The 21,417-nt window shown below is 40.0% G+C and overlaps 2 protein-coding genes and 1 long non-coding RNA gene across 4 annotated transcripts; 2 read left to right on the plus strand and 1 right to left on the minus strand.

Moving 5' to 3' along the window:
* Positions 1 to 10,736: 10,736 nt before the first annotated feature.
* LOC128738443 (uncharacterized) lies at positions 10,737 to 11,264 on the plus strand. Its single transcript, XR_008412114.1, has 3 exons — positions 10,737 to 10,765; positions 10,998 to 11,141; positions 11,199 to 11,264. It is a non-coding gene; the product is annotated as an uncharacterized LOC128738443 (long non-coding RNA).
* A 1,534-nt stretch (positions 11,265 to 12,798) lies between these two features.
* LOC128733482 (uncharacterized) lies at positions 12,799 to 13,889 on the plus strand. The gene is made up of 3 exons (XM_053827093.1): positions 12,799 to 12,814; positions 12,877 to 13,139; positions 13,224 to 13,889. Exons 1-3 carry the CDS (start codon positions 12,799 to 12,801, stop codon positions 13,887 to 13,889), a joined length of 945 nt encoding a protein of 314 aa, XP_053683068.1.
* Positions 13,890 to 14,150: 261 nt separating this feature from the next.
* Positions 14,151 to 16,755, minus strand: LOC128737378 (uncharacterized). 2 transcript variants are annotated; one of them, XM_053832004.1, is made up of 4 exons: positions 16,585 to 16,755; positions 15,909 to 16,269; positions 14,872 to 15,154; positions 14,151 to 14,789 (listed from the first exon to the last, which is right to left on the minus strand). In XM_053832004.1, the coding sequence occupies exons 2-4, from the start codon at positions 16,237 to 16,239 to the stop codon at positions 14,693 to 14,695; spliced, it is 711 nt and encodes a 236-aa protein (XP_053687979.1). In that variant the 5' UTR covers positions 16,240 to 16,269; positions 16,585 to 16,755; the 3' UTR covers positions 14,151 to 14,692. The 2 variants fall into 2 exon arrangements, with proteins under 2 accessions (XP_053687979.1, XP_053687978.1); XM_053832003.1 differs by having other exon boundaries at positions 15,909 to 16,274; positions 16,585 to 16,754.
* Between the last annotated feature and the right edge of the window lie 4,662 nt (positions 16,756 to 21,417).

Genomic DNA, 21,417 nt, shown 5'->3' on the forward strand with positions numbered 1-21,417 from the left:
ACATATACAACCTACAAGTTATCATCGTCATCCGTAGAGAGCAGTGATTAGAGAATTCGCGAAAAAGTGATCATTTGAATCGATGAACAACCCTCATAAACATACCCTATTGGCCTGCCTCGCCGATAATGTACGCATCAGCTTTGAATTTTATCACGAACAGAACCTCAATGTGAACATTAGAATTCGTTCAAAAATTGAATATTAAACATTGAGTGTGTTCGATTTATCGGATATAGAATGCCCAGGAACGCCGGAAAGAATTCAAAATAATATTACCACGAAAAGGGAATAGTTTGAAGTATTATTAGTGGCTTTACAAGCAACAGAAGGCGGTAATTCGCACTTTGGTGTTGCTCACGATATTTGTATATTCAGTGATGCTATGAAGCGTGAGTGTATGTTGCTCATTGTTATAGGCGAATTGAACCACTCGCGTAGCTGTTTTATCATGATAAAAACCGTTTGCCGATGCTCGGCGTATCTAATCATTTTGCGAGTTTTCCAACCTCTGGTAGAGGGCGTGCTAACCCTGTCCGTCGAGATTCGACTGAATGCCTTCTCTTGAGTTCTGTAGTTTTCGGATTCACCCAAGATCATGTTGAGATATTTTTGGAGCAATTCATTCTAAGCGAAGTTGTAACAACAATCCGAATTCAAACGATATTAACCTTTCGTTACTCGTGCGAACTTCATTTATAGGCATGCTAAAACCTAACAGAATTCACTCGAATACTAATGCTACTTGGTGGAAAACTTATGAAACTTTTTCCATCGTTTGAAAGATCTTGGTCCGAGATCAGCTTTGTTGAAACAGTAATTTTCTTTATTGCTGGAATCCCGAGATATACCGAGATAAAGTTAATGATTTACAGGCGTTGTACAAAATAGAACAGTGCGAGTAATGGAGGTTAATGCAGCCCATATCCATTTAATCAAAAACAACAATCCCAGTTCTTCCAATGTTCGTTCTTCACAAAAACACAAATACTCAATAGTAAAAAGCATTCAGTCTGTTCGTAATAAGCTAACCAAACTTGTTTTGTTTGAAGGTCATTGATAATTGTCGTAATGAATTTTGTTACGATTAATTAAAACGAGCTTAAAGTATCACAATGCATTTAGGTTTATATCGAGGTTTATATGTAAGACAAATTTTTTCTTCGCTGTTATTGCAATTTCTAAGCAATTAAAAAAATGCCTTAATTGAAAGTAAGAAATATATAAATACTAGCTGACCCGACAAACTACGTATTGCCACAAATTAACCTGTGTTGTACATAAATCATGAATCTCGGGTGATCTTTGTCACAATCTCGAGTTTTGCAAGTTTCTGAGGAGTTCAACCTTAGGTGATTCATTTTGGCAGTTACTGAACTATGAATACATCCCAGGTAAACAATAAGCATCGCCAATGCTATTCAAATGTAGACCAATAAGCATTTAAGTCGCCTTAAATGCTACTTAAATGCTATTTTGGCAATATATACAGCTACTTTACTGATAACTTTCTTATAGTGCTGACAATGCTAATTTACAACTAATTACCGACACGAAGAATTTGAATACAATTTTGGATGCCAATTTACAACACATATGCAGTCAAAAAGCTAATATACAACAACATGCAGTATAAAATACCAGATATGCTGATTTGCTGCTTATGTTAATGCTTATTAGTTACCAGGAATGGGTAGTTTAATATACAAATTTGCAATTTTTCCTCACAGTAAAGTAGAAAACAACTCCCTGAGGGGGGGCAGCCCTCATTGCATAGCCAGAAAGCGGATAGTAATATTCGCCATGATTGTACAACATTTCGCCGAATATCATTTTGCGAAAAACCTTAAGCGGAATGTACCCCAGATAACACAAAATCGTAATAGAAAGTTCACATTAAATCGTTTTAATGTCAATTTCACATTGGAATTGTATAATGATTAGAGTATGTCAAATCGAAGTGAACAATAAGTTGTTTTGCAGTCGTGCGTGTCTTCATATACAATTCATGACTGTGAATTATAAAGCAGGATAGACAATTGCCATATTTGATTATATCTTAATCATATATTCAGGAGTATTTAATTGCGTGCTATAAAAACTGCGCAAAATAGAATTACAAATAGTTGTCAAAATTTTCGCACGTATATCGCCTCCACTTTGGTACATATATGTTCTTATCGAGGGGCAAGACACTTCATAATATTACAAGGGGTCGGTCACTCGGCACAGCCGTTTTTATGTTAGGCGACTTGAAACGAACCGAGCTGTGCCGATGCTGTACCGAAAGTGCCGAACTGCAAGATTTGGTAAATTCGTTAAAATCTGATAGATCTGGCAACCGTGCGAGATGATTTTGACAACTGGCAGTGCTCCCATTTCATATGTAAAATTGAACCGGAGGTGTGTAAAGCCCTATAAATGTTATTTTTATAAGGCTTTAGAGGTGTGCCGTTTGATATCTCTGCAGTGCCGGGGCACTATGTGCTGAGTGTCCGACCCCTTGTAATATTATCATAATATAAATATATTAGGCCCTATTAAAACCCTATAAATGTATAAATAAATGTAACTTTATAGGGCTTTAGGTTATATTATGGGTGGGAAAGGTCAATATATTAAGGTTGGAAAAATATTTCCATAGGGAAAAGTAATATATTTTCAACAGTGTCTTGCCCCTCGGTTCTTATATGGCGTGAAATATAACTTTTTCGTTCAGATATGATTTCGTATACTTCAGTTGCAATCGAGATATACAAACCAAATGGTTTACTGGGTACCATTTTACGGAAAGCTTTTTCGTGGAAAGTACCATTTCGCGATCCTCTCCTTACTCGCTGTCGCTCGTTCCAGGAAACCCAGGTAGACCTAGGAAAACAAATAAATGTAGACAGTAGTGATTTCTACGGTGAGTTGCCTCCCCCCAGTGGGCGGCGCTTCCGACGACGGGTTGCCGGCAACGCTCGCGGCCGTCTCGTCCTGATTGATCTAGTGTTACTATAGATAGTCTTTGTGGTCTTGTTATTGACTAATGTTTTATGGAAGAATCTCGAATTTCTCAAGTTCGATTAGTTTTTGAGTTTTGCAAAAATTTCTGTTTTATTTGTATGCGAGTCCATATCCCCCTACCACAGGAGTGAGAGGTCTCTAACTATCATAAAATAAATTCAAGACTCCAAAATCTCCCACATGCCAAATTTTGTTTTATTTGCTTGATTAGTTCTCGAGTTATGAGGAAATTTGTATTTCATTTGTATAGGAGCTCCCCCTCCTAAAGTAAGGAGGGGTCCTAATTCATCATAGAAAAAATTCTTGCCTCCGAAAACATCTACATGCCAAATTTGGTTCCATTTGCTTGATTAGTTCTCGAGTTATGAAGAAATTTGTATTTCATTTGTATGGAAGCCCTCCCTCTTAAAGGGGAGAGGAGTCATAATTCCCCTTCTAAAGAGGGGAGAGGTCTCAATTTAGCATAGAATAAATTCTTGTCATCAAAAACACCCACATGCCAAATTTTGTTCTATTTGCTTGGTTAGTTCTCGAGTTATGCAGAAATTTTTATTTTATTTGTATGGGAGCCCCCCCTCTTAGTGGGGGGAGGGGTCTCTAACCATCACTAAAACCTTTCCTGGCCCCAAAAACCTCTACATGCTAATTTTCACGCCAATTGGATCAGTAGTTTTTGATTCTATAAGGAACATCCCGACAGACAAACAGATAGACAGACAGACAGACAGAAATCCATTTTTATCAGCTAACTGGCACCTTTATCTCGTTTGCGTTGACGAGAGCTAACATCAGGCGGGCTCAGGAGTCGTGGGCCCCACTGACAGCTGAAGAGCTAACTTGTGTGAAGAGTGGCGAATATATGATTTCTCGTTTACACTAACGCTAACATGTTGGCATCGAAAACATGGCTGCCTGCCAGCTACTTGATTTTTATATACCGTGGACCCCCGTTCGTTTGACCATTTTTAATCTGAACACTTTTTAATTTGAACCCCGTTGGTTTGCACGACGTGCAAATTAAAAATGCTTCAAATGTCATTCTCAACATGACATCATTTGTTTATGCAGACAATGCACATAAACACGATTTGTTTGTACTGACCTAGCGTGTTTAATCGGTTTCACATTTCGTTTTCCTAACGATTAAGATAGAAATCCGATCGGAAAATGCAATATTCGCACTTGCAACTGGCAACTAAAACAAACCACCAAAACAATAACAAAGAGCAGGGCGGCCAGTTCACACAAGTTTCAGCATATTTCGGGTTACCAGTTGTGCAAATTAAAAAGTAACCCCGTTAGTTTGCATGAGGAATCGTTCAAACGAACGGGGTCCACTGTAATATGGAACATGACAAAGCAGGTATAATTTATTGCACGCTTCTTGCTGCTACAATCCGCTGCTGCTACCCTCCAAAAACGAGGGAAAGCTGAATAGGTACAAAACCGGTATTTATCCGAAACTGGCAGAAATCGAACAAAAATCCCGCAGAAATACCGTAAGGCGAAATTTCTGCCCGAACCGGATATGTGTCATTTCTGCTAGTTTTCACGGGTGACTGCGGCCAGAAATCCGGCAGAATGTCTGGCAGAAAAAGTTTTTCGCTGCCAGATTTTTGTTTGATTTCTGCCGGACGCGCCTAAGCGGGCGCTAATTAGGCAGAAATTTCGCCTCGGTTTTTCTGCCGGATTACTGCCAGAGGTTTCGAATAACAACCGGTTTTGCACCAATTCAGGTTTCCCTCCTTTTTTGTAGGGTAGCAGCAGCGGACTGTAGCAGCACGAAGCGTGCAATAAACAGGTTAACAATTAAATTATACCTGCTTTGTCATGTTCCATATTATTCTTTTACCTTTTGTCCGAAACTGCAAAACTGATGAACCGCTTTTCTCCTGCCTCAAAGTGTCACATTTGACATAAAGAGAATCGGGCGAAAAATGATGACTGCAAGAGCAACATTTCAAATAGGCCGAAGTCAAAACTGACAGTTTCGAGAAAATCGATGTTGAAACTTGAGCATCATTTTTTAACTCCTTATTTGATATAAACAGTGTTGCTTAGAATTGAATGTCACATTATGATGGAAAAACATAATAGTTTAATGTGTAATGCAACAACTAGCAGAAAAAACATTGATTTACTTTGTAATTTGCAAAAATATGCGTTTGGCCGTTTTCGGAGATCATTCGGTAATACGACTTTTTCATAAGGCTGATTTGATTATCAATTGTTGATGGGGCCTTTGACATGAGGCTTTTATTTACTGTCAGTGGTGATATGATTTTGGTGTTGGGCCAGTTTATAGACAGCGTTTCGCGTTTGGCCTTTTTTTATCACGTTGTTTCGAAGCGCAATGGCTAGAAAAGGTTAAAAATTCGTAACTGGGACACCGATCAGCTTTATTATTTCTACTAGAAAAGTTGGGGTTTATTGCCCTTTGCATTGAAAGTTGGATTTTGAGCACACTTGTTCAGTCACACATTTTGTAGGTGAGAAAAGTTGCCAAAATTTCGTGGTAAAAACCCATGAATCTTGGTTGATTCCTATTTGAATTCTAATGCTTACGTAGAGTTGTTATCGACGCTACGAATAATATAAAAATAGTTTCTAAATACATAATTCCGCGCATAATTCATAATTTGAACAAATAGGCAGCATATATGAAATAAATGAAAAATTAAATACTATTTGCTTTTCCTACAACTGGTACTGGCGCCACTGCTAAATCAAATGTCAGCTCAGATGGGAGAGTTGTAATGATGGGAAATGCCGATCAAAATCCATAACGATTATTGATAGTTTTCTTATCGTTAATAATTAATAACGATAATATGACAGTATAAGCAAAAATACGTAAGAAATCACCCCATCGACATCTCTATATCGAGCTGCAGTGAACGTCAGCGACAGCATGTCCTGGGCTCAAAATTTGACAGCGGGCCCAAATCAGACTGCTGGCAGTTGAGTGAAACGCAGTGCTGACATGCTATCTCATTTTCGCACACACGAGATGTTGGCGGCGAAAACATGGTTGTCTGCCGATGGGTTGTAAGAAATAGAACAAAAATGTTAAAATAATAACAAGCCAAGAAGATTTCATTTTAAACCCTCCAATTTTCGATACTTTTCCGTGACGATAAAGTTTGATGGTATTATCGATATAAGATTACTAGCGATATTATCAGTAGCACACTTTTCATCACAGTTTTGATGGTTGCACTTTATAACTGTGCAGTCCAATAGACCAAATCAAGATGACGTCATCTGGCAGATACTGGCGCCCTTGTTTACAAACAGACCGCAGAATCCAAAAAAGTTTCAACTGTTTAAACAGCAAGTTTGTTGTTTAAATCGAGTTTAAACAGCATTAGGACTAAATCTAAAAGCCATTATGCCTGTAAAATGTTAAAAAACACACTACATTCGCTATAAACGGAAAGGAAAGTTTTCTAAAATGTAAACAAGGGCGCCAGTATCTGTCAATTGACGGTATGATGATTTGGTCTATTGAGTGCGAAGAGCCAAGGCGAAGAGCGCAATAATTTCATCGGCAAATCTGCCACCGTTGAACAGGTTTGTGAAGCGGAACGTGTTACCCGTGAGGTGCGGCAGTGCGGCAGTCGCTATTGGTAGTGTGAAGCAGCAGCAGTTCATTCATTTAGCATTTCTAACTCACCACAGCGTGCAAGTGCATCACGCCTTGGCAGTTCAGCGATAGTAAATGTCTCGGGCGCGCAAACTAACGAACTCTGTCCAGTTCCTCCACAGGTGATATATATATATACAGGGAAATAGCTTTTTTCGTGTAAGCCGAAAAGTACCGTGTACCCCCGTTGGTATGACCTTCTTTAATCTGAACATTTTTAATCTGTACCCCGGTGGTATGAATGCGTTCACATTAAAAACCGATCAAGCGTCACACACAATTCAAGAGCAACATTTCAAATAGGCCGAAGTCAAAACTGACAGTTTCGAGAAAATCGATGTTGAAACTTGAGCATCATTTTTTAACTCCTTATTTGATATAAACAGTGTTGCTTAGAATTGAATGTCACATTATGATGGAAAAACATAATACAGTGGTAACCCGATTTTGTCACTCCCCGATTTTGTCACCCCCGATTTTGTCACGTTTTTGACCCGATTTTGTCACCCCCGATTTTGTCACGTTTTTTACCCGATTTTGTCACGCTTTTGATTTATCAAAAGCTTCGTTTGAAAATTATTTTGAAACATGTCAAATGTGCTAAAACACTGTGAAAAGAACTGTGTTGATTATCGTGGAGTTTTCACAAAAGTTGTTTCTTATCTCCACAACTATAATAGCTAGAAGGTCACTTTCTTTGGCAAAGTTCTTTATAATCATCTTCTCAAAAATTTTGTAGAACATTGTTTTGCTCTATCTCTTACTGCTTGAAAAATAAATTTTCTATCTTACTTTTAGGGGAGTTAATCGAAGAATCGTTCATACCATAAGAAAGAGCTTTTTACGCTATGAAATTTCTATGAACATAGTTAACCAGTATAATCAACCATTTCGGCGCAATTAAAAAACGCGTGTTTTCATACCTGTGGGACTGCTGTGAACAGGTGACAAATGTCCACAGAGAGGTAGATGAAAGTGCGAAATGTCCTAAAAGTGATCAGAATGAAATATATGTAGTTCGTTCTAAGTTATCTGTAAAAAAATCAGAGGGCTTGTGTACAAGACACGACCGCATATATAGGTGACGCAGGACTACGTAAGTCTCTTTGTAGTGATAGTAGCATGTATTCATGCTTGTAATCATTCGATTCTTCATGTATACATGCTATATACAACATATATACATGCTACATGCGTTGTATGTAACATTTATCAAAGTAGTAACATTGCATATGTTCAATTCTCAAAGGATTGTGCATTTGAAAACAATTTAACAAAATCAAGAACACAAACTATTACTTTCCTGATACCTTACTGAAATTAAAGATTGTTTTTATTATCCATGGTTTCCCACGTTGAAGGGATTTTACCAATTCAATCCTATTTTATCAACGGCACATCTTTTCACTACACTTCTAATGAAACGGCAAGCATGCGTATACATACAGAGCCGAATTATAACCGAACACTACAGCTGTAGCACATTTTTCCAACACAGATATCAAATTCGCCGAGGTTTAATCGTCACGCAGTAAAGAATTTGCGATCTGTTGGAACAACGAACTTGTGTCATTTTTTCTGGCACACTTCCCTAACACAGACATCAGATTGGACTAGGTTTAATTGCGTTCGTAAGAAATCTGTTGGCACGAGGGGGCTTTGTCACTCTCTCTGGCGTACTTCCCAAGCAAGGACATCAAAATGGTCTAGGTTGAACCACGGTGTTAAGAAATCTTGTTGAAATGAGGAAGCTTTATCACTTGGTTTGGTTTACTTCCCAAGCACAGATATTAAATTGGTATAGGTTTAGATCATCGTTAAGAATCTTCCAACCAATCACGATACGAGAATTCTAGTAAGACATGGGTTCATTATTTTCAATTTTTCAATAGTTCAACATCAAGAATCCATACTTTTCTTCATTTGGGTCAATTCTTAGAAGATTTTTCGCTCGATTGATGTTAGAATATTGAAAATCGATCGGAAAACCGCTGAGCTATTAGCGCTCAAAACCTTTCATTTTTCGTGACGCTCGCATTTTTCGATTTTTTGGAATGACACCCTATATCAAAGCTTGCCGTAAGACGTAGTCCTACGTCAAAAATAGAAATTGAAAAAATACCCGATTTTGTCACTTTCCCGTTTTTGTCACCCCTAAATTCATCATGGGGGTGATAAAATCGGGTCATTACTGTAGTTTAATGTGTAATGCAACAACTAGCAGAAAATACATTGATTTACTTTGTAATTTGCAAAAAATATGCGTTTGGCCGTTTTCGGAGATCATTCGGTAATACGACTTTTTCATAAGGCTGATTTGATTATCAATTGTTGATGGGGCCTTTGACATGAGGCTTTTATTTACTGTCAGTGGTGATATGATTTTGGTGTTGGGCCAGTTTTTAGACAGCGTTTCGCGTTTGGCCTTTTTTTATCACGTTGTTTTGAAGCGCAATGGCTAGAAAAGGTTAGAAATTCGTAACTGGGACACCGATCAGCTTTATTATTTCTACTAGAAAAGTTGGGGTTTAATTTCATCGGCAAATCTGCCACCGTTGAACAGGTTTGTGAAGCGGAACGTGTTACCCGTGAGGTGCGGCAGTGCAGCAGTCGCTATTGGTAGTGTGAAGCAGCAGCAGTTCATTCATTTAGCATTTCTAACTCACAGCGTGCAAGTGCATCACGCCTTGGCAGTTCAGCGATAGTAAATGTCTCGGGCGCGCAACTAACGAACTCTATCCGGTTCCTCCACAGGTGATATATATATATACAGGGAAATAGCTTTTTTCGTGTAAGCCGAAAAGTAACTTAAATTTTTGTTGCCGCGCAGGCTTAAATACTAAACATGTCGTGTCTGTGAATGATCGTGTATTTATGCAGGTAGCATCGTATTGTTATTTTCGGTCGTCCGTAGAGTCTCTCGCGCAATTGTACGGCGGGGATCATCTTCGCAGCAGCAGCAAGCAGCAGAAATCCCACAACAATAATAGGGCCGAATGCAAAACAAAACACAAACTGCGTATAGGCTTTTTCATACAGAAGGGCCAAAGCACAAAATGAAAACTTTGTTGCCAGTTTTCACATAAGGCTTTTTCAAATTTGCTTTTTAAGAGTCATAAAGTTTTCAAATCGCTATGATGTTTGGTATTATTATAGATACTTAAAAAAGCTTTAAATATAACCAAAAAACCAGTTTTTTTATATTTTGCACTTGGGCCCTATTGAAATGTTGCTCTTGAATTGACGTTAAGGTGGACTGGTAAATTAAAAAAAAGCAAAAAATCTTAATGCGTTTCCTCTTGCTCCGGAGCTTTGGCAATATAGCTCATATGCAACTTATCTCTCTCCATCACTCAAAATAGACCAGTTTAGTTGAAACTGCCGAGCCAATTTCGTATTATACAAACCGAACCTTTAGAATTCGCGCATGTTTGAGATGTTTTCAAAACGTTTGTTTTCGTCAAATCAAAACAACAAGTTCATAGAGTGCGCGTCTTGCGCGTGTGTGAAAATGAATAGAGTTACCAAATATTCAGATTAAAAATGAACTCGCCCAATCTGAACGAGCCGTTTTTCATATTAGCGGGGGTTGAGTGTAACTTAAATTTTTGTTGCCGCGCAGGCTTAAATACTAAACATGTCGTGTCTGTGAATGATCGTGTTATTTATGCAGGTAGCATCGTATTGTTATTTTCGGTCGTCCGTAGAGTCTCTCGCGCAATTGTACGGCGGGGATCATCTTCGCAGCAGCAGCAAGCAGCAGAAATCCCACAACAAAAATAGGGCCGAATGCAAAACAAAACACAAACTGCTTATAGGCTTTTTCATACAGAAGGGCCAAAGCACAAAATGAAAACTTTGTTGCCAGTTTTCACATAAGGCTTTTTCAAATTTGCTTTTTAAGACTCATAAAGTTTTTAAATCGCTATGATGTTTGGTATTATTATAGATACTTTAAAAAGCTTTAAATATAACCAAAAAACCAGTTTTTTTATATTTTGCACTTGGGCCCTATTGAAATGTTGCTCTTGACTGGTTCTGTTCGATTTTTGTCAGGCATCCGAAATTTTCGTAAGCGGGCCCGCATAATCAAAAACTATTGATAAAACGGTGGGTATTTTAAATGTATTGTATGATCAACACTTACTGTTCCTGATAAAGTTTTATATCATTTGCTATCATTCAAGTTCATATAGGTTTAACGATTGGCGTACGATACTGTATACAGTTAGTACTAAATAAATAGTAAGAACGAAATTCTGACCATTGAGTGAAAAATTAGGTTGAATGATTTTTCTGTGTACATATAAATGGGTTACATTATTTTACTGTGTACCCACAGAAACGAACGAAAAAGCGATAAACTGTTATTCATTGCTTCGCTGTTGGACTTCCGCCCTCTACACTAACCGTCACCATCGTCACCGTCATTTCTGATTGCCGGTTAGAATCTTTGAGTGAAGATTATATCATCGTGAAAATGCTAGTGAGTATTGTTTAAAAATTGAATTGCCATAATTTAATTGAAATATTTTATCTGCAGATCGAGCAACTATTAAGCGACGAACATGTTCTTAAGTTTTGCCTTAAAGAGATCGCAGCATGCCGCGTATACTACTATCCGCTTTCATTTGGAGTGTCCAAGGTGATATCGGCGAGGAAGTCAAAAGTACGTATAGTGGTGACACGGTGACCTGCCAGGATTTAGTTACGCTGCACAGTTCAAGGTGAGTTAAAATAGGTGATCTAGTTTTCACAGTTTGTAGAAGAGAAGTGCGCGGAACGATTGGTTAGCAACCATCGACGTTGTTTATACATTCAACAGTTTCCGCATTGAAAATTTCGGTGGTCGTCAAGGGTAACCCAGCGGGGGTGAAAAACAAATTTGAACATCAGAAAACCTCTCTTGACTAACCTTGGCACAGTTATCCATGAAGCTACCATGGTGGATGGTTACAAACGGAGGCGTGAGTGAAAATGCGCAAAATCGCAAGCGCCTGAGCATTACGAAATAATTGAAATTATATTTCATATCATTTATGAGCTAATAAACGAACTATATAATATGGCTAAATTATTTTCCATTGTTGAAACACAAGGGGTCGGACACTCAGCACATAGTGCCCCGGCACTGCAGAAATATCAAACGGCACACCTCTAAAGCCTTATAAAAATAACATTTATAGGGCTTTACACACCTCCGGTTCAATTTTACATATGAAATGGGAGCACTGCCAGTTGTCAAAATCATCTCGCACGGTTGCCAGGTCTATCAGATTTTAACAAATTCAACAAATCTTGCAGTTCGGCACTTTCGGTACAGCACCGGCACAGTTCGGTTCGTTTCAAGTCGCCTAACATAAAAACGGCTGTGCCGAGTGTCCGACCCCTTGGTTGAAACAATATTTATAGCATAAAATAGCATACACCAACGATTTCCAGTATAATCCCTTAACCATATCAAAACCATTACACGAATGATACATGCACCATTAGTAACAATATAAATACCATTGTCCCTGTCATTCAATGTGAATCGTTTGTTTCCGAAAAACCATAATAATACTATATATGTAATAGTTTTAGTACAATTTCACTGACTGTATGTCCACCATACCAAGTATGGTATCGCCAAAAAATTGTTCGCGAAAATCAGCATTTTTGTATGGTAACCATACCTAACGACTAGTTCATACAATGGTTATTTCTCAAGTTACCATTTACCACATAGTCAAAACCATTGCTGAGTATAGTCTGCATATGGTTATCTGATTATATAGCAAATGGTCCACTTGATTCACCAAATGGTTAGAAAACTATATGGAAAATCGTTGGCATATGGTATTTGACTATGCGGGGGCGGGAATGTGCTGACTGTCCGACCCCTTGATTATGCCCCTAATAGCCCTAATACCCCATTGCAATTTTAGAACAAATTTACAATTTTCAATGTTATATGGCATCTCTGGTCACATGTTTGCTGTTTGTCTCGTCCCTCGTCTTTGTTTGCTTCGATGGCTTCGTTCGATTTATTCGAGTTATCCCATACTGTTCGAATAAAGTTTCGAAATGTGTTAATTTTAAACAAGTTTTTCCACTTCTCCTGTTTTAATTATTGCTTCAATCATATTATATAAAAGAATATGATAAACAGATACGGTAAGTTCAACTATACTAATCGAAGCATTACAATTAGTTTCACAAATCATCGGAACTTTCAGCGACGGCAAACTGCCCCCGGACACCGGCTCCGCTGAGAAACGCTAGCTTTCTCATGTCTGCTGCAGCCATCCTCGAAACTCCTACACTGCTGAAGAAATCTTCGCCGGTTTCCTCTAGCTCCGGGATAGGTGTGGCCACCTCCGGCGGTCACCACGAACTGAATCCTCCCTCGGCGGCTTCATCCGCCGCTATGCAGTTCCTTATGCTGAACCATCAGTTTCAGGTTGCCGCCAACAATGGGTCTCCGTTTCACGCTGGAAATGTTTTCAATCAGTCTGGTTTCGTAAGTAATTTTCGTTGTAATGCGTTTGCTCAAAAAGGTTAAGTTTGAGTTCTATACTATCAGGGTGCGAACAATGCGCGTTTTAGTTTCCCCTCACCATATGTGGCACCTGACGGTGCCACGACGGTAGCAAGCAGTGTACAAAATATGCAGATATCTAGCAACACCGAAGGTAACCTCAAAAGAAAAATGGATGATTCTAACGCAAAAAAGGCAGTCAAGCGGGTGGCTTTTGAACCCGTTCCGTTTAAACAGAACTCGAACAACACTAACTGGCCAAAGCGTACGGTTCCGGCAATCACGTCAGGTCCTTCATTTAAGCAACCTACGAAAGCGCCGAACGAAGCTGCTAAAAAGGATCCGAAACAGCTCCGACTGATCACGGGTTCGATCGAGCACATTCTCAAAATGACCAAGGTAGCTGCGGACGGCCGATCGGCACTGTTGGAACTGTACGCCAACGTGCTGAGCATCAAGGAGGGAGCGTACGAGTGCGAAAAGGTTTTGCTGCTGCGTAACCGGTCCGGTCCGGTGATGCAGGGTGTGTTTTACGAGATCGATTTCCGCATGACGGCCATTGTGACCGGTGATTTGGTGCGCTGTGTGGGCCGGCTGAGCGGTGGAAGCCGGCTGCAGATACTGAAGATAACACCGGCCACCCCGGAGGACGAGCAGTTGGGTGGACGGTTGCAAACCGTTAGCAGCTTCGCTGCCGCCGTGAAGCGGTGAACGGCGCGGATGGGGGCGTGCCACAGTGAGTATTACCTACTGTCGATGTTTGTTGATTAAATATTGTACGATATCTTCGAGTTAATTTAGAGAGAAAACAATGCTAGTCTCAGTGATAAAAGATTTTGAAGCGACGATAGTGCTTTGCACTGATTTTCACTGTAACTTTGAACATGTTTAACCATAATACTTAAATATATTCTTCATTTCCCATAATACTGTTGACAAAAATAAAACAATCTTTATTCGAGAATTGCTAATTATATTTGTACCGAGATAGGATCAAAATATATAGTTTACAATTATATTAAAACTAAACACTGATTGATACAAGCAGCTGCCCGCTACAAAATTTCGCTGTCATCTGCAACTTATTTTACCACGCTTAATGTTTAAGCCGCAAGTTCTATGTTAAGCTCAGACACTTATTCTCAACAAAAAAGTAAATGGTTAGTCTTTTGCTCTTTTTTAGCGTACAATATATGCAATATGGGATTAGTTAAATTAACAATTCAGCTATACTACGCCTTCTAAGTCTAATTGCATGGTAATGACACGTGAAAATAAATAGTCACCGCAATTGCTATCAAATAAAAGTGCTCCAAAGTTCAAAATATGCCTTATTCTACATACTATTCAGTTGGTCGATCAGGGTAAAAGAAAATGTTACTTGTTCGCTGTTGATTACTACTGTAAGGCCCCGCACTGTCTGTGGAAACATTAGCCATAGCCGGATTTTTGTGTGTGACTATGGAATGATTAGTGGAAGAAGGCGCACTTCAAGTGCTTCTCGGGTGAGCCAACTAGTCGACCAGCAAGCAGATTAAAAACACCGTCAATCCGCTGAGTAGTGCCGTTACGTAACCGAGATGAAACCGCCGTTCCTTATCGGAGAATCTCCTGCGAAAAAAAAAGGAATGGATTAAGATAACGAACAGAAAAAATAGCGACGAGGTAATCCGATATCGGGTTGCGTGCTTACTTCTGTTTACTGGCTGAGAAGGGTGTCGGTGGATTGACGCCAGGGATGTTGCTGTCCAGGTAGATCACATGATAGGTGAAGGACATCACGCCGAGACCGAACAGCGCTGCCAGCAGGATCATCGAAGGTTCCCGCAGCTGAGCCCGAGCTTCACTGGCTTTCGCTTGCAGCATCGCGTACCACCCATCGAAATCGAAGTCGATGCCAGAGATGGTGGACACGGTGCGATTGGCGACCAGCTGACGCCACTCATGGAGCGTGTCCAGTGACGAAGTCAGCGACCCTGAAATAAACATTTTAGCGACGTACATTATTTCGATTGGCAGAGAAGGCAGCTTGGTTTTTTCGGTTCCGTTAGAGTCTAGTAGAATTAGCATATGCACTATCTAGATGTAAAGCTGGTTGGTCGCCCTCGAAACGAAAGAATGGAATGTGGGAGACGGATTTTTGCGATGGCTTATACGCGCACTGCATGGAAACTGCAATTAGCGCTTCGATATAGCGCAGCCGGTACCGGTGAGCAGTCAGTTGGAGCGAGAGTGTCCGACTAGTAAATGATTTTATTTCTTTATATCCGCCTTACACCCGCCGCGTCTACATTGGGGCGATGTTTCCTCTCTCCCGCATTGGATACATATGCGGTCATCATCCGCTAGGAGAAAAGGGAAATAGGTACAGTGTGTTCCACACAAGTGAGAGCACCACGTTTGTCCCCAATTTCGATTTTAGTGCGCTTTGTATTCTGAGTGACATGACACACCAATCTGTTGTTCAAACCGTTCATTTTGTTTTTTTAACACTCTACAAATCATTGCATGATTTAACGATTTTTCAACAAAAAAGTGGTTTTCACACGATTGCTAGCCACTGTTCTGTTCCATCGTATCTACGGTGACCGAATCTAAACAAATCAACTCATCGCCTTACGTCATATAAACAAACTCGGAACTCTCGAACACAATACACAGAACAAATTTCTAGGCCTTCTTAGGTAAACAGGCAATGAAGTAAACTCCGAAGGGATTGTTTTTACTCACCCGAGTTGAACGGCAGCGGCAGGTACTGCCACAGCAATCCCCCAGCGATGACAAACACTGCAGCGACCTTCAGCGCCATAAGGGAGAACGGAAACCGGTGCACCTCGGTGCCCGGTTTCAGTTTCGACAGCTCCACATCGGTATCGTCGAAGGACAGCTTTCTGGGCTTTTGCTGTTGTCCTGGGCTTTGCAGAAGCGCAGCTTCAGCAGCTGCAACCTTATGGGTCCCGTTTCCGTTAACGGCCGTTTCCATCGTCGTCGTCGTCGCCGCCGTGGGCTGCTTCTGAACATCGCTCTCCTTACCGGCACCGAGCTGGGGTTGGGGCTGCATGATTTCGGTGAAAACCTAAACAGACACTTTCTGACCTTGACGGAAAGTAACACACAAAAAAAAACAGACGAATATGGATTATTTCTAAACCGACAAGCGTTTGTGTGGGTAGCAGTGAGCGAGTTCCCCGTTTCCAAAACAGTGCGGAGCACTGCGCTTGCGTGGGAGTTCCGTGCATCTCAGCAAGCAGCGATTCTGTATGTACGTACATAGGTAATACGTAGTTTCTACAAGAGACACCGCTAGTCCAAATGCAGCGCATATTCATTTGCAAACCAAATTCAATCGGCCAATTTGGCGAAAGGCTAACGCCTACTTAGACCGAAATTATTGTTATTTACGTACCTCTTGTTTGATTTTTCTGAACCAACAAAACAACACAGCTGGAAGGAAAATGGGTTACTAAAAGTTCGATAATCGGAACACAACTGAGCACTAAACTGGTAAAAAAAACAGACAAAAGCGTAGCCGCAGGCAAAACTCCTACGTAGCTACGAACAACAACTGCAGCCGCAGCGGTTTGAGAATCAGTTATGCTACCTATTTGCCTGTATGTGGAATAAATTCATATATGTACTGATACTGAGTATGTATGGCATTCGGAGCATTCAGAGCATTTAGCATCAGAGAGATGCTCTTTCGATTGCTCGTGTGTGTGATTTATTTACATACGCTTTGCCGGTGTATAACCCAGTGTTGCCAAGGGGTGAGCCTCCTAAATATTTTCACCACTTTTCTTGGAATTTTACTTGGTGCTTATTGGATTTTCCGACGAGCATTTTATTTAATTTGAATTATACTAAATAAAATCAACGGAAATCTGTAAATCACAACAAGAAATCTGAAATATCACTTTTCGGAAAACAGTTGAGAAACTTGATGATTTGGCACTGCTGCTGAAACCTGCGAATGTTAAAGGGAAAGAAGTATGAGTAAATATTACGAATGAGAGAAATGAGCGATTAAATAACGGTCAGTTTATGCTTTATGCATGTTTATGCTAAAAGCCATCTCGTGCGTATGACGTTGAGCTGGTTGCCTACAATCAGGTGTTTGTTCGAGTCGAATGCAAGGCTCGCAGATTAGAATCGTGGTTTCCGTTACAGATTGGGACCTTTACGCCCCCGACATCAAAAACTAAGGTACTTTCAGGTACATGTTTAGCTCGATCTTCACTGATTTTCATTCGGTTCTGGGTGAGTAAGCTTATTGGTATACTCTATCTTTAAACTTCTATTTAAAAAGACTTCCAATCCTATTTGAATGGCTTTATTAATAGCTACGCATGAAATGAATAAAAGACAAACAGCCTCCTCAATAACGACATTGAGAAAGAATTGACCGAATTCAACATTGATTTGAAACAGGTATTATCCGTGACCAGCGCGATAACGGGAATAACATGTTGGCAGCCGCTCGTTATCTCAACAACAGTTAGCAGATGTTATTAAAAATTACAAAACAATGCTTTATTAATTAAACAATAAAAGCATTAAAATGCGATATATTGCAACCTGCAAGCTATTCATACTTAACAGAACTCCATTGCCGCCAAAAGCTAATGATACTTGATGGAATATGTGGTTCATTCTCTTAAAATATCATCAAAGATACAGGCTATCAAAATTTTTTAGATTTTTTGCAACATTGGATTTTTATTGAAAGATTTTGCAAAGTGTTTCATCTTACATTAAAACTACGAAATACCCGTGTTCATTTGTCGCAATTTTATACGGACTGGCTGGTTAATTATAATAACTTATCTAAATATAAATTATCTAATAATAAATTATCTAAAAGCCCTGTTTTTAAAGCTTGTTTGAACATCGACCTCCGTTTCAATTTTTGGGCTCTGTACGTCTAAGTGCGGAAGACAAATGGCACAGGTTGTAGTTTTTTCCTGGTAGCAAACGACCTGAGCAACGCTCACCGGCGGAAGATGTCCGATTCTTCCGTTATTTGGTTGGGAACTTCAAAGCTACTAACTACTTCAGATTAACAGAACACTATCTGTTTTAAAAACGCAATCCAGCTGTTATCCAAACTATATTTACCTATCTATAATAAGAGATAAATTACTTAATAGATTTCACGAGCTTGGAAAAAAATGCTTCTTGTTCAGATTTGAGGTTGTTCTAAAGAAAATTATTATTTCGCCTGCTTAGACCACCAAATAACTTCCGTTGTCAAGGAAACTTGCTGTACCAGAGCCGGCATGGGAACGTTTACATTTTACGAACTAGCGTCGGTAACATTATCCAAACCAGCAACCGAACTGATAGCTTACAGCAGCACAAATTTAGTTACGGGTCTTGTATATGCTGATTTCGCCCTACGATAAAACTGAACCTTGTCGTGGTGTAGGGCTTTTTAACTAATCAGTAAATGAACAGCGGTCACGTTTACTTCTGAATGTGGGTATATATCAAAATACTTTTGTGATTTCAAGTGGGACTCGGGGTAAAAATTTACCAAATGTGATTGTTGCGTTGTTCAGAAAGTGCTTTTATTCCGTTTAAGAATAATGCCAGTATAAGGATCTCTGACAATAGATGAAGTTTTCTGGGATTCATCCCTGTTTATAACAACTGTCACAAATATCTCCGAAAAATGTCGGATTGATTCAGTTGGTCGGAGGCTTAGGGTTAGTAAGGGGATGTAAGCGGGATACCAGATCCGATTGGATGCCGAAGGACCACTCTGTAATGATTACGGGTAATAGCACTTCTTAGGTAGCAGATGGGAAAATTAGGTCAATTCGTGTCGCGTGTTCAAGTTTCGGCTAGGCGGTGCTGCTAGATAGAGTAGGATTTTTGCACTGGCCCCGTGGCTGTCCTGAGCTCTGATGGCTGCCCGCGGGCTCTGTCTATGGGAAGGGGTCGAGTCTTAAAGAGACGTTTAAGCCCAGAGCTTTACAGCACTTTGGTCTCGGCGGGCGAGTCTCTATATTTTGAAGCTTCTGTCGACTACCGCGAACGTCCAGCTTGTGCTGCGCTCAATTTACTTTGTATCGTGGGAATGCATTGTGAATGCTAAGGGGATGAAAGATTAAATTTGCTCTGATAAGTTGATCCGAGTTGCTCCGAAATTTGTCTTATCTATTGGTTCATTTGTGGTTGTTTGTGTTGGGAAACTAAAAGCGTGCGCGCGGTTGAAGACCAGTGTCAGGCGGGGCTGACGAATTCTCCACTTCTTCACTATACCACATATTGCAACTCGAGTGGTACAAAAAGTCCAAAGCACATTTACAAATTCGATCTATTATTTTTCTTCTCATCATCATCATTATCATCATCATCATCATCGTCATCATCATCATTATCATCATCATCGTCATCATCATCATTATATTTAAAATATGACATTCCGGTCTTTGGCAGAGAGATCTTAGAGTCAGTTCGTGGAGTCCGCGCTGGGCCGAAACGCCTCCGCCTGCGGGTATAGGCGTGACGGCTATGCTTGGGGCTCTACCTGTGTTTTAGTGGGCGCCAGTGCCTGTCTCGTCAGGTAGAATTGATGTTTGAGGTCTCCCTGACACTTTGTTGACAACACAAAAGGGCCCAGCGCAGAGTTTTATACGCTATTAAGCGACCAGTTGGATAACCCGAAAAAAAGGAAAAAAAAGGGTCTTGTATATGCTGATTTCGCTGTTTTCACCAATGGCGGGACAAAGTCTGGTCCCATTAATAACAGGTTACAGGTCATTTAATGAAAATTCATGCCAATTGGGTTTTGCGTCCATGACTATACGAAATTTTTCGTCGCTTACCACACTGAAATGCTGCTAGTACCAGGTATTAGGCGGTTCAGTCAGTTTCCCTTGTCGACGTAGTTCTGAATCTTTTTACAATAGTTTTCAGCGAAAACAGGATCAGAGTTCATCTGAAGATCGCAGTAAGCAACGCGTGTGGTCGGCAGCAAAAATTTTTGCTGTCAATTTTTCTTGTGAATTGTGAAAATTATTCAATTATTCAATGAATCAGGTCATTGGTGATTTTAGACCTTTAAAGTAATTGAACTATAGGTGTGTTGTACTGTAACAGGGTAATTGTAGCCAATACGGAAAGAATAAGTCATCAAGCGTTCCTGATATGTATTACTAGTCATAAAATAGTTACCAGCACCATTAGCGGATGTTGATAGCCTTAAAGCTAGCGATTCAGTCGTTCACACGGAAGCAGCTCTTGCAGACTAGGCGTCCTGCTATGAAACACCTGGAATCCAGCTTTCGGAGGTGTCCTCAATGCGTCATTGTCAAATTCAATCGGAAGAGTTATTCAGTGGTGGTGCCTGATTGTCCTCCTCAGGTTAACGAAGTTGTCCCCAGTTCAAGGATATGAAAATCTACATTCACAGGGTTCTGGCCCAGTAGATACACCATCAGATTACAACGGGGTGACTGTTGGATGCGCTAGTGGCGGTGATGACCAGAATAATCCGTTCAGCTCTAAAATTTGTGCGAGGAAAATGTCCACTGCTTTGGAGAGCACCGGATTCATGAATTTGCACACTAATGGAATGAACGATGGAACAAACAGGAAATACCGGTGAGATCGTTTTGGTTTTGACGTAGAACTTGTTCACTATACTGGGACTGGTTAGCACTTTGTGAAAACGAAAATAGAAGTGTGACGTTTGAATGAAAGATTTCAAATGCTAATAACTACTAAACTACTGAACGAAACTAAACAATTTATATGTCGTTGGATAGATAAAATGACCAGCAATTTTATACGGGAGTGAGAGAGCAATTTTAAGGGGGGTGTAAGAGGGGGGGCTCCTACACAAATGAAACATAAATTTTCTCAAAACTCGAGAATTAATCAAGCAAATGGAACCAAATTCGGCATGTGAGGGTTTTAGAAGTCAGGATTAATTTTCTACGGTGTACTGAGAACTCTTCTCCGTCTAAGAGGGGGGCTCCCGTACAAATGAAATACAAAAACTCGAGAACTAATCATGTAAATGGAACCAAATTTGGAATGTAGGGGTTTCAGAAGGCAAGAATTTTTTCTTTGGTAAATTAAGACCGCTCCCCTCTTTATGAGGGGGGCCCCATACAAATAATATTCAAATTTCTTCATAACTCGAGAACTATTCGAGCAAAAGGAACCAAAATTATTCTGAGACCCCATCTTCTTCTAAGAAGGTATAACAGCACTGTTGGCGCGGACGGTT

The sequence above is a fragment of the Sabethes cyaneus genome, chromosome 2 (genome assembly GCF_943734655.1).
Source record: "Sabethes cyaneus chromosome 2, idSabCyanKW18_F2, whole genome shotgun sequence".
NCBI classification, from domain to species: Eukaryota; Metazoa; Arthropoda; class Insecta; order Diptera; family Culicidae; genus Sabethes; species Sabethes cyaneus.

Excerpts from the sequence above, each read along its gene's own strand:
- LOC128733482 (XM_053827093.1), top strand. Across the intron at positions 13,140-13,223 it reads CTCCGTTTCACGCTGGAAAT|GGTGCGAACAATGCGCGTTT; the intron begins GTTTTCAATCAG and ends CTATACTATCAG.
- LOC128737378 (XM_053832004.1), bottom strand. The coding sequence starts at position 16,239 with ATGCAGCCCCAACCCCAGCTCGGTGCCGGTAAGGAGAGCGATGTTCAG. Across the intron at positions 15,155-15,908 it reads GCCGCTGCCGTTCAACTCGG|GGTCGCTGACTTCGTCACTG; the intron begins GTGAGTAAAAAC and ends TGTTTATTTCAG. Across the intron at positions 14,790-14,871 it reads TTCTCAGCCAGTAAACAGAA|GAGATTCTCCGATAAGGAAC; the intron begins GTAAGCACGCAA and ends TTTTTTTCGCAG.